Consider the following 12,667-nt stretch of genomic DNA (forward strand, 5'->3'; position numbering starts at 1 on the left):
CCGTGGATAGATGGCAGCATTCACACAAAACTGAAAGCGAAACCACCGCATTTAAAAACCGCAAGGTGACTGGTAATATGATCGAATACTGTCAGGAATAGCTGAATGTGGATGTGGTGCAGGAATCAGGCGCAGGACACAGAAGCTTCGTCCAACACACTTTAGTAGACGACCAAGAAATAACAAACGGGCCTCAAAAGAGCCCGGAGGCGAGCGATTACGCACACCGCGCGTAAACACCAAAATACAAATAAGTGCGCACACAAGTGCGAAAACTCTCCAAAACAATGGAGCAAAACAATACAGCACCTGCTGACAGGCGGACAATTACACACAACACACGACTAACAAAACGAGAACTTATAGGACACATAATTAACTAAACGGAAACAGGTGTACAACTAAGACAAAACCAAACAAACATCGATAACATACAACGGTGGCAGCTAGTACTCCGGGGACGACGACCGCCGAAGCCTGCCCGAACAAGGAAGAGGCCTCGGGGACGACCAGGAGGACGCGGAGCAGGGCGCGTGGAATGACCACGGTGGAACTCAGTCAGGAGAGACGGGTCCAAGATGTCCCTCCTCGGCACCCAGCACCGTTCCTCCGGGCCGTACCCCTCCCACTCCACGAGATATTGGAGACCCCCCATCCGACGTCTCGAATCCAAGATGGACCGAACTGTGTACGCCGGAGCCCCCTCGATGTCCAATGGGGGCTGAGGAGTCTCTCCTATCTCACAGACCTGGAGTGGACCAGCTACCACCGGCCTGAGAAGAGACACATGGAACGAGGGGTTAACATGATAATCAATAGGCAGTTGTAACCTGTAACACACCTCGTTCAATCTCCTCAGGACTTTAAAAGGCCCCACAAACCGCCGACCCAGCTTCCGGCAGGGCAGGCGGAGGGGTAGGTTTCTGGTCGAGAGCCAGACTCGATCTCCAGGTGCGTACACCGGCCCCTCACTGCGGTGGAAATCGGCGCTCGCCTTTTGTCGACGGATGGCCCGCTGCAGATGGACGTGTGCAGCGTTCCACGTCTCCTCCGAGCGCCGCACCCACTCATCCACCGCAGGGGCCTCGATCTGGCTCTGATGCCATGGTGCCAGAACCGGCTGGTACCCTAACACACATTGGAAAGGGGTTAGGTTGGTGGAGGAGTGGCGGAGAGAGTTCTGAGCCATCTCTGCCCAGGGAATATACCTCGCCCACTCCTCCGGCCGGCCCTGGCAATACGACCTCAGAAACCTACCCACATCCTGGTTCACTCGTTCTACCTGCCCATTGCTCTCCGGGTGGTACCCCGAGGTAAGGCTCACCGAGACCCCCAAGTGCACCATGAACGCTCTCCAGACTCGGGAGGTGAACTGGGGACCTCGATCAGACACTATTTCCTCGGGTACCCCGTAATGCCGGAAGACGTGGGTGAATAGTGCCTCAGCGGTCTGTAGGGCAGTAGGAAGACCCGGCATTGGGAGGAGACGACAGGCCTTAGAGAACCGATCCACAACGACCAGTATGGTGGTATTCCCCTGAGAGGGGGGAAGGTCTGTAACAAAATCCACCGAGAGGTGAGACCAGGGTCGTTGTGGAACGGGCAGGGGTTGTAACTTCCCCCTGGGCAGGTGTCTGGGTGCCTTACACTGGGCGCACACCGAGCAGGAGGAGACATAAACCCTCACATCCCTGGCTAACGTTGGCCACCAGTACTTAGCGCTAAGGCAGTGCACTGTCCGGCCAATACCTGGATGTCCAGAGGAGGGTGACGTGTGAGCCAAATATATAAGTCGAACCCGAACCTCGAGCGGAACGTACGTCCGACCCACAGGACACTGTGGAGGGCTAGGGTCGGTACGCAACGCCCGCTCGATTTCAGCATCAACCTCCCACACTACCGGTGCCACCAGACAAGACTCCGGTAGTATGGGAGTGGGCTCAACGGACCTCTCCTCTGTGTCATACCGCCGGGACAGGGCGTCTGCCTTACCGTTCTGGGACCCAGGGATGTACGTGATTTTAAATACAAACCGGGCTAGAAACATGTTGGTAAAGCGGGATCCGGATGCGCCAGCACCGGAGCCGAAGTAAACAGGCCCTTCAGTCTCCCAAACGTCCTGTCCGTCTCAGCTGACCACTGCAAGCGCACCGGACCCCCCTTCAGAAGAGATGTTATGGGAGCTGCCACCTGTCCAAAACCCCGGATAAACCTCCGGTAGTAATTCGCAAAACCCAAGAACTGCTGCACCTGCTGATTCCATCGTTGGTGTGTAATTCTGTCAGGAATAGCTGAATGTGGATGTGGTGCAGGAATCAGGCGCAGGACACAGAAGCTTCGTCCAACACACTTTAGTAGACGACCAAGAAATAACAAACGGGCATCAAAAGAGCCCGGAGGCGAGCGATTACGCACACCGCGCATAAACACCAAAATACAAATAAGTGCGCACACAAGTGCGAAAACTCTCCAAAACAATGGAGCAAAACAATACAGCACCTGCTGACAGGCGGACAATTACACACAACACACGACTAACAAAACGAGAACTTATAGGACACATAATTAACTAAACGGAAACAGGTGTACAACTAAGACAAAACCAAACCAACATCGATAACATACAACGGTGGCAGCTAGTACTCCGGGGACGACGACCGCCGAAGCCTGCCCGAACAAGGAAGAGGAGCAGCCTCGGCCGAAACCGTGACAAATACAAATAGTCCAGTTATATCCTCCGTAAGGCAATCGAACAGGCAAACCGTCAGTACAGAGACAAAGTGGAGTCACAATTCAATGGCTCAGACACGAGAAGTATGTATTAGGGACTCCAGACAACCACGGATTATAAAGGAAAAACCAGCCACGTTGCGGACACCGACGTCTTGCTCCTGGACAAGCTAAACACCTTCTTTGCCCGCTTTGAGGATAACACAGTGCTGCCGACACGGGCCGCTCCCGAGCACTGTGAGCTCTCGTTCTCTGTGGCCGATGTGAGTAAAACATTTAAGCGGGTTAACCCTCGCAAGGCTGCCGGCCCAGACCGCATCCCTAGCCGCGTCCTCAGAGCATGCGCAGACCAGCTGGCTGGAGTGTTTACGGACATATTCAATCTCTCCCTATCCCAGTCTGCTGTCCCCACTTGATTCAAGATTGTTCCTGTACCCAAGAAAGCGAAGGTAACTGAACGAAATGACTATTATCCCGTAGCACTCAATTCTGTCATCATGAAGTGCTTTGAGAGGCTAGTTAAGGATCAATTCACCTTAAGCTTACCAGACACCCTAGACCCACTGCAATTCGCATACCGCCCCAATAGATCCACAGATAATGCAATCGCTATTGGCACTGCACACTGCTCTATCCCATCTGGACAAATCAAATCAAATCTAATTGTATTTGTCACATACACGTGTTTAGTAGATGTTATTGCGGGTGTAGCGAAATGCTTGTGCTTCTAGCTCCGACAGTGCAGTAATATCTAACAAGTAATATCTAGATGGCCACCAATTTCACAACATACAGTGAGGGAAAAAAGTATTTGATCCCCTGCTGATTTTGTACGTTTGCCCACTGACAAAGACATGATCAGTCTATAATTTTAATGGTAGGTTTATTTGAACAGTGAGAGACAGAATAACAACAACAAAATCCAGAAAAACGCATGTCAAAAATGTTATGAATTGATTTGCATTTTAATGAGGGTTCCATTTCTTAAAGTGGCCAGTGATTTCAATAGGCAGCAGCAGCCTCTAATGTGCTAGTGAAGCCCTCTGTAGCTCAGTTGGTAGAGCATGGTGTTTGCAACGCCAGGGTTGTGGGTTTGATTCCCACGGGGGGCCAGTATGAAAATGTATGCACTGTAATTTGCTCTGGATAAGAGCGTCTGCTAAATGAATAAAATGTAAATGTAAAATGGCTATTTAACAGTCTGATGGCCTTGAGATAGAAGCTGTTTTTCATTCTCTCGGTCCCAGCTTTGATGCACTTGTACTGACCTCGCCTTCTGGATGATAGCGGGGTGAACAGGCAGTGGCTCGGGTGGTTGATGTCCTTGATTATCTTTTTGGCCTTCCTGTGACATTGGGTGCTGTAGGTGTCTTGGAGGGCGAGTAGTTTTCCCCCAGTAATGCGTTCGGCAGACCGCACCACCCTCTGGAGAGCCCTGTGGTTGCGGGCGGTGCAGTTGCTGTACCAGGCGGTGATACAGCCCGACAGGATGCTCTCAATTGTGCATCTGTAAAAGTTTGTGAGGGTTTTAGGTGCCAAGACAAATTTCTTCAGCCTCCTGAGGTTGCAGAGGCTCTGTTGCGCCTACTTCACCACACTGTCTGCGTGGGTGGATCATTTCAGTTTGTCAGTGATGTGTACGCCAGGGAACTTGAAGCTTTCCACCTTCTCCACTGCGGTCCCGTCGATGTGGATAGGGGGGTGCACCCTCTGCTGTTTCCTGAAGTCCACGATCATCTCCTTTGTTTTGTTGACGTTGAGTGAGAGGTTATTTTCCTGGCACCACACTCCCAGAGCCCTCACCTCCTCCATGTAGGCGGTCTCGTCATTGTTGGTAATCAAGCCTACTACTGTTGTGTCGTCTGCAAACTTGATGATTGAGTTGGAGGCGTGCTTGGCCACGCAGTCATGGGTGAACAGGGAGTACAGGAGGGGGCTGAGCACGCACCCTTGTGGGGCCTCAGTGTTGAGGATCAGCGAAGTGGAGATATTGTTTCCTACCTTCACCACCTGGGGGTGGCCCGTCAGGAAGTCCAGGACCCAGTTGCACAGGGCGGGGTTCAGACCCAGAGCCTCGAGCTTAATGATGAGCTTGGAGGGTACTATGGTGTTGAATGCTGAGCTATAGCCAATGACAAGCATTCTTACATAGATATTCCTCTTGTCCAGATGGGATAGGGCGGTGTGATGGCGATTGCATCGTCTGTGGATCTATTGGGGCAGTAAGCAAATTGAAGTGGGTCTAGGGTGACAGGTAAGGTAGAGGTGATATGATCCTTGACTAGTCTCTCAAAGCACAGTTGAGTGCTACGGGCGATAGTAATTTAGTTCAGTTACCTTTGCTTTCTTGGGTACAGGAACAATGGTGGCCATCTTGAAGCATGTGGGAACAGCAGACTGGGAAAGGGAGAGATTGAATATGTCCGTAAACACACCAGCCAGCTGGTCTGCGCATGCTCTGAGGACGCGGCTAGGGATGCCGTCTGGGCCGGCAGCCTTGCGGGGGTTAACGTGTTTAAATGTCTTACTCATGTCGGCCACGGAGAAGGAGAGCCCCAGTCCTTGGTAGTGGGCCTCGTCGGTGGCACTGTGTTATCCTCAAAGCGGGCGAAGAAGGTGTTTAGCTTGTCTGGAAGCGAGACGTCGGTGTCGGCGACGTGGCTGGTTTTCCTTTTGTAGTCGGTGATTGTCTGTAGACCCTGCCACATACATCTTGTGTCTGAGCCGTTGAATTGCGACGCCACTTTGTCTCTATACTGATGTTTTGCCAGTTTAATTGCCTTGCGGAGTGAGTAGCTACACTGTTTGTATTCTGCCATATTCCCAGTCACCTTGCCATGGTTAAATGCGGTGGTTCGCACTTTCAGTTTTGCGCAAATGCTGCCATCTATCCACGGTTTCTGGTTAGGGTAGGTTTTAATAGTCACAGTTGGCACAACATCACCTATACACTTCCTGATAAACTCAGTCACCGTTTCAGTGTATTCATCTACCCGGAACATATCCCAGTCCGCGTGATCAAAACAATCTTGAAGTGTGGATTCCGATTTGTCAGACCAGCGTTGAATAGTCCTTAGCACGGGTACTTCCTGTTTGAGTTTCTGTCTATAGGAAGGGAGGAGCAAAATGGAGTCGTGGTCAGATTTGCCAAAAGGAGGGCGGGGGAGGGCCTTATAATCATCCCGGAAGTTCGAATAGCAATGGTCGAGGATTTTAGCAGTCGATATGTTGATAGAACTTCAGCAGCCTAGTCCTCAAATTTGCTTCGTTAAAATCCCCGGCTACAATAAATGCAGCCTCAGGATATGTGGTTTCCAGTTTGCATAAAGTCCAGTGAAGTTCTTTGAGGGCCGTCGTGGTATCGGCTTGAGGGGGGATATACACGGCCGTGACTATAACCGAAGAAAATTCTCTGGGGAGATCATACGGTCGGCATTTGATTGTGAGGTATTCTAGGTCAGGTGAACAGAAGGACTTGAGTTCCTGTATGTTACTACAATTACACCATGAGTCGTTAATCATGAAACACACACCTCTGACCTTCTGCTTCCCGGATAGATATTTATTCCTGTCTGCGCGATGAACTGAGAACCCATCTGGCTGGACGGATTTCGACAGAATATCCCCAGAGAGCCATGTTTCCGTGAAACAAAGTATGTTACAGGCCTTGATGTCTCTCTGGAAAGAAATACTTGCCCGGAGCTCATCGAGTTTGTTAACCAGAGACTGAACATTAGCGAGTAGTATACTTGGAAGCGGTGGGTGGTGTACGCGCCTCCTAAGTCGAACCAGCAGGCCGCTCCGAATGCCTCTCCTCCGCCGGCGATGTTTTGGGTCAGCCGCTGGAATCAGTTAAATTGCCCTGGGGAGAGCAAACAAAGGATCTGCTTTGGGAAAGTCATATTCCTGGTCGTAATGCTGGTGAGTTACCGCCGCTCTGATATCCAATAGTTTTCCCTGGCTGTATGTAATGATACAAAACACTTTCTGTGCTAATAATGTAAAAAAATTCTACATTAAAAAACAAAATACCGCAAAGTTTCCTAAGAGCTAGTTGCAAGGCCGCCATCCTTGTCGCGCCTGTGAGGTTCAGACAAGAGGAATACCTATGTAAGAATGCTGTTCATTGACTACAGCTCAGCCTTCAACACCATAGTGCTCTCCAAGCTCATCCTTAAGCTCGGGCCCTGGGTCTGAACCCCGCCCTGTGCAACTAGGTCCTGGACTTCCTGATTTGCTGCCCCCAGGTGGTGAAGGTAGGCAACAACACCTCCACTATGCTGATTCTCAACACAGGGGCCCCACAAGGGTGCGTGCTCAGCCCCCTCCTGTACTCCCTGTTTACCCATGACTGCGTGGCCACGCACGCCTCCAACTCAATCATCAAGTTTGCAGACGACACAACAGTGGTAGGCCTGATTACCAACAGCAGCGAGACAGCCTACAGGGAGGGGGAGAGGACCTTGGCGTAGTGGTGCCAGGAAAATAACCTCTCCCTCAATGTCAACAAAACGAAGGAGCTGATCGTGGACTTCAGGAGGCAGCAGAGGGAGCACGCCCCTATCCACATCGACGGGACCGCAGTGGAGAAGGTGAAAAGCTTCAAGTTCCTCGGCATACACATCACTGACAATCTGAAATGGTCCACCCACACTGGCAGTGTGGTGAAGAAGGCGCAACAGCACCTCTTCAACTTCAGGAGGCTGAAGAAATGTGTCTTGGCCCCTAAGACCCTCACAAACTTTTACAGATGCACCATTGAGAGCATCCTGTCGGGCTGTATCACCGCCTGGTACGGCAACTGCACCTCCCAAAACCGCAGGGCTCTCCAGAGGGTGTTGCGGTCTGCCCAACGTATCACCGGGGGCACACTGCCTGCCCTCCAGGACATCTACAACACCCGATCTCACAGGAAGGCCAAAAAGAACATCAAGGACATCAACCACCCGAGCCACGGCCTGTTCACCCCGCTATCATTCAGAAGGCGAGGTCAGTACAGGTGCATCAATGCTGTGACCGAGAGACTGAAAAACAGTTTCTATCTCAAGGCCTTCAGACTGTTAAATAGCCATCACTAGCTGGCCTCCACCCAGTACCCTGCCCTGAACTTAGTCACTGTCACTAGCCGCCTACCACCTGGTTACTCATCCCTGCACCTTAGAGGCTGCTGCCATAGACATGGAACACTGGTGTTGAGCGTAAATGTGATCAATTGAAACAGGTCCTATATACTAGATTCAGAGTTATTTGGCAACTTTAGTTGTGAATGATACAAACCTTAGAATGTCTTAGAAATGAAAACATATATGGGCTGCGTGATGAGACTACAGGACAGATTTCCACCGGTCTAAAGTCCATTGCTCGTGTGTCTTGGCCCAAGCAAGTCTCTTCTTCTTATTGGTGTCCTTTAGTAGTGGTTTCTTTGCAGCAATTAGACAATGAACGCCTGATTCACACAGTATCCTCTGAACAGTTGATGTTGAGATGTGTCTGTTACTTGAATTCTGTGAAGCAGTTATTTGGGCTGTAATTTCTGAGGATGGTAACTCTAATTAACTTATCCTCTGCAGCAGGTCTTCCTTTCCTGTGGCGTTCCTCATGAGAGCCAGTTTCATCATAGCGCTTGATGGTTTTTGTGACTGCACTTGAAGAAGCGTTCAAAGTTCTTGAAATGTTCCCTATTGACTGACCTTCATGTCTTAAAGTAATGATGGACTGTCGTTTCTCTTTGATTATTTGAGCTTTTCTTGCCATAATATGGACTTGGTCTTTTACCAAATAGGGCTATCTTCTGTATACCCCCCTTAGACTGTTTAGTGCCAAAAATAAGGGGTTAAATACATTTCTTATATCTCTCAGATATAGGACAGACACTTCAGAACAAACTTCCTTTTGATTTTGGGGGGGGGGGGGGGGGACTATCTGTTGTTCTATGTAGTGAATATGTTATTCAATGCGTTTGTATGGGGTAATGGCAGTAAGGCCCAAAATATTTATTTTTTATACTTCAAGGGGTCTTAAAATTCAAACTCAAATAGCAAAATGATCCTTGGCATGAACTTCTTAAAACAATTCCATTTCGCTTAGTAGTACCCCCACCCCCCACCCCAATGAAAAAAAACAGATATCTCTTAAACTGATGGATTTGTATTGGGATTTTTTTATTAAGCTAATTCGATTTCCATGGGGGTGTGGACATCGACCTCAGGGGGTTAACAAGTCACATAATAAGTTGCATGTGCTCACTCTGTGTGCAATAAGTGTTTACCATGATTTTTGAATGACTACCTCATCTCTGTACCCCGCACAAAATTATCTGTAAGATCCCTCAGTTGAGCAGTGAATTTCAAACACAGATTAAACCACAAAAACCAGGGAGGTTTTCCAATGCTTCGCAAAGAAGGGCACCTATTTGTAGATGGGTAAAAAAAAAAAGACACAGAATATCCCTTTGAGCATGGTGAATTTATTAATTCCACTTTGGATGGTGTATCAATACACCCAGTCACTACAAAGATACAGGCATTCTTCCTAACTCAGTTGCTGGAGAGGAAGGAAACCACTCAGGGATTTCACCATGAAGCTAATGGTGACTTTAAAACAGCTACATAAGTTTAATGGCTGTGATAAGAGAAAACTGAGGCTGGATCAACAACATTGTAGTTACTCCACAATACTAAAATATTTCAAAACATGCATCCTGTTTGCAACAAGGCACTAAAGTAGTACTGCAAAAAATACGGCGAAGCTATTAACTTTTTGTCCTGAACACAAAGTGTTATGTTTGGGGCAAATCCAATACAACACATTACTGAGTACCACTCTCACCACTTTCAAGAATAGTGGTGGCTGCATCATGTTATGGATATGCTCATAATTGTTAAGGACTGGGGAGTTTTTCAGAATAAAAAAAAAATGGAATAGAGCTAAGCACAGGCAAAATCCTACAGGAAAACCTGGATATGTCTACATTCCACCAGACACTGAGAGATTAATTCACCTTTCAGCAGGACAATAACCTAAACCACAAGGCCACATCTACACTGGAGTTGCTTACCAAGAAGACAGTGAATGTTCCTGTGTGGGCAAGTTACAGTTTTGACTTAAATCCGCTTCAAAATCTATGGGAAGACTTGAAAATGGTTGTCTAGCAATGATCAACAACCAATTTGTAGGAGCTTGAAGAATTGTGAAAATAATAATGGCCATATATTGTACAATCCAGGTGTGCAAAGCTCTTACAGACTTAACCAGAAAGACTCACAGCTGTAATCGCTGCCAAAGGGGATTCTAATATGTATTGACTAAGGGGTGTGAATACTTATGTAAATGCAATATTTCTGCATTTCATTTTCAATAATTTTGAGATGTGTGCAAACCTGGTGGCCAACTACAAGAAACGTCTGACCTCTGTGATTGCCAACAAGGGTTTTGCCACCAAGTACTAAGTCATGTTTTGCAGAGGGGTCAAATACTTATTTCCCTCATTAAAATGCAAATACATTTATAACATTTTTGACATGTGTTTTTCTGGATTTTTTTGTTGTTATTCTGTCTCTCACTGTTCAAATAAACCTACCATTTCTTTGTCAGTGGGCAAACGTACAAAATCAGCAGGTGATCAAATACTTTTTTCCCCTCACTGTAGGTGGGTGAGATTTGTTCAGGCTATAACAACAAAATGTGGAATAAGTCAAGGGGTATGAAGGCACTGTACAATATCAAAAGGGTCCTACCTCAAAGCGGTCGGGTACGTTGAGTTTAGGAGAGGGGATGCCCATTAGATAGTCCACCAGCACCATGATCATAATGGTCAGAAACACGGCAAAGTCACTGATGGTGGAGCGCACCTACATAATCCATATTAACGACAATACATAATCATGTTAATGTGTAAAAAACACAGTCATTATAATTCACTCAGTGGGAACACCTACACAGTAGCTAACGGTAATAGCAAAGTGTGGGACATATTGTGTGGGAAGAATGTGAAGACCTTGAAGTTAACTGTGAATGTTGATGCAGCACAATAAACTAACCACACATTTACATTTCAGAGGAACACTCACAAACACGCACGCGCTCTACGCCCTGCTCGCAAGTGAATAACACACCTTTGTAGGGAAGTATCGCTCGGTCTTGATCTCCTTGAGGAAAGATGAGAGGAAGAAGGTGGTGAAGAAGAGGATGATGGACCAGAAGAGGACGTCTGGGATGTAGGGGCCGTGGTGACCACAGGCAGGACCAGCAAACTCTCCATGGAGCAGGTTACACATCTGACAAAGAGAGTAAAGGGTCAGAGAAATACACAGGCTCAACAGATGTTTTTGCAGTGTGTGTGTGTGTGTGTGTGTATGTCCTCTGACTGACCGATACGTTGAGGCTGTTCCAGGAGATAGAGTCTGGTGTGTGTCCTGTCTGGTTCCACGTCTGCAAGATCTGAGAGGAGGCGTTGGCCGGTGGAGAACACTGACACCTGAGTCAAGAGAATACATCTTATACTCCCCATCCTAAATAGCACAAGCACAAAACCATAAGCTCCTCTTTTAAGTCAGTGGTAACATCTAAAACACAGTAATCCAAATAGAACAGGTACATTTCCTGAAGAAAATGGGTGTCAACATTTGTTTTTTTTAAGGTAGCAGAAAAATGGCACTGCCCACTTCTCGCGGCTTTTGCCCTCAACCTAGGCTCTCCGATCCTGACTCACGAGTAGAGGGTGAGGTTGTCCAGCTCGTTGTGCATATTGACGGGGTAGTGTTCCCCCAGGTGGAAGAGCTTCTCCAGGGCCTCGTAGATGAAGATGATGCAGATGAGCGCGGCGAAGGCCTCCTCTGTGAAGCGTGTGATGTAGCAGACCAGGGAGCTAGCATCTGTGGCCACCAGGACCAGGCAGAGGAAGGCAGTCCACAGGCCGATGCTGGTCCTCAACGACAGGTAGGACAGGCCGTAGTCCCTGGGTGGGTAGGACGGTATAGAAGGTCAAGACTCAATAGCAGGATTTTGCGATTAATGGCAAATTTAGAATTTGCTAAAAGTGAGCTCTAATTTAAGATACAAAAAAACATTACAAACATCTTGATTTTGTCTAAAGTAATGGTTAGCAAAATTAGGTAAATTGAGAAAGCACACTTTATTTAACCTCAATGTCAACTTGTTTTTACATGGCATTGTACTGTAGATTTTAGCTGTATAGATTATGTATTTTGGATGTTTTCAGTGTATTTTCACATCCATATCTTATTAGGTACTGGAAGCAGTGAGCTCAAAGCATAGAGGTTATGACAATTGTAGGGGAGGAGCAATCACTCGGACTATGCCTTATGAAATGATTGAGGATTCATTAATAATGACCTTGAGCCTGTCCCAACTTCTCTCATAACTAGTTAGGGCCCCGAGTTTTTCCTGACCATGTGACTTGACAGAAAAAACTCCAGGCCCTGTAACTTACTGTACATGTACAGTATATAAAACTCAGGGAGTTACTTAGAAACTAATTAGAAATCCCCAAATGGCAGTAGTGAGCTTGTTCTTGCAGGTTGCTACCGCCAGAGGGCCCCTGTGCGAATGAGTGTAACCAGGATCGGTGTAGCACTCACTTGCAGAACTTAAAGAGGATCTTCTCGAAAACCAGGACAGGCCCCGTGCTGCCCAGGATAGTGAGGGGCTGCCCCGCAAACAGAGAGAAGGCCACTCCTGTGAGGGAAGCCCCAAACAGAGACTCTATGGCACTCTGTAGCAGGAGAAGGGAAAGAAGGAGGGAAAGGGGAGGATGACGAGGAGGTAAATACATTGAGGAAGCCAGAGAGAGGGGGAGACTAAGGGAAAAGAGGCAAAGCGGACAGAACACCCCACATAACATAATACATACGTTTAAACCGACATTCCAGCTCAGACTGCCTAGATAAACTTTTCCCACCCCGTCGGCCTGTCATTT

The 12,667-nt window shown here is 47.9% G+C and overlaps 1 protein-coding gene across 4 annotated transcripts in view; it reads right to left on the minus strand.

Moving 5' to 3' along the window:
• LOC121586329 (sodium bicarbonate cotransporter 3-like) overlaps positions 1-12,667 on the minus strand; it is a 117,036-nt gene that overhangs the window by 4,731 nt on the left and 99,638 nt on the right. For all 4 annotated transcript variants that reach the window (XM_045226313.1, XM_045226314.1, XM_045226311.1 and 1 more), the window contains exons 13-17: positions 12,330-12,463; positions 11,441-11,686; positions 11,101-11,206; positions 10,845-11,006; positions 10,467-10,580 (exon numbers count right to left, since the gene is read on the minus strand). In XM_045226313.1, coding sequence (XP_045082248.1) covers positions 10,467-10,580; positions 10,845-11,006; positions 11,101-11,206; positions 11,441-11,686; positions 12,330-12,463 — 762 coding nt within the window. The remainder of the gene's footprint in view (positions 1-10,466; positions 10,581-10,844; positions 11,007-11,100; positions 11,207-11,440; positions 11,687-12,329; positions 12,464-12,667) is intronic.

This window comes from Coregonus clupeaformis, chromosome 17 (genome assembly GCF_020615455.1).
Source record: "Coregonus clupeaformis isolate EN_2021a chromosome 17, ASM2061545v1, whole genome shotgun sequence".
NCBI classification, from domain to species: domain Eukaryota; kingdom Metazoa; phylum Chordata; class Actinopteri; order Salmoniformes; family Salmonidae; genus Coregonus; species Coregonus clupeaformis.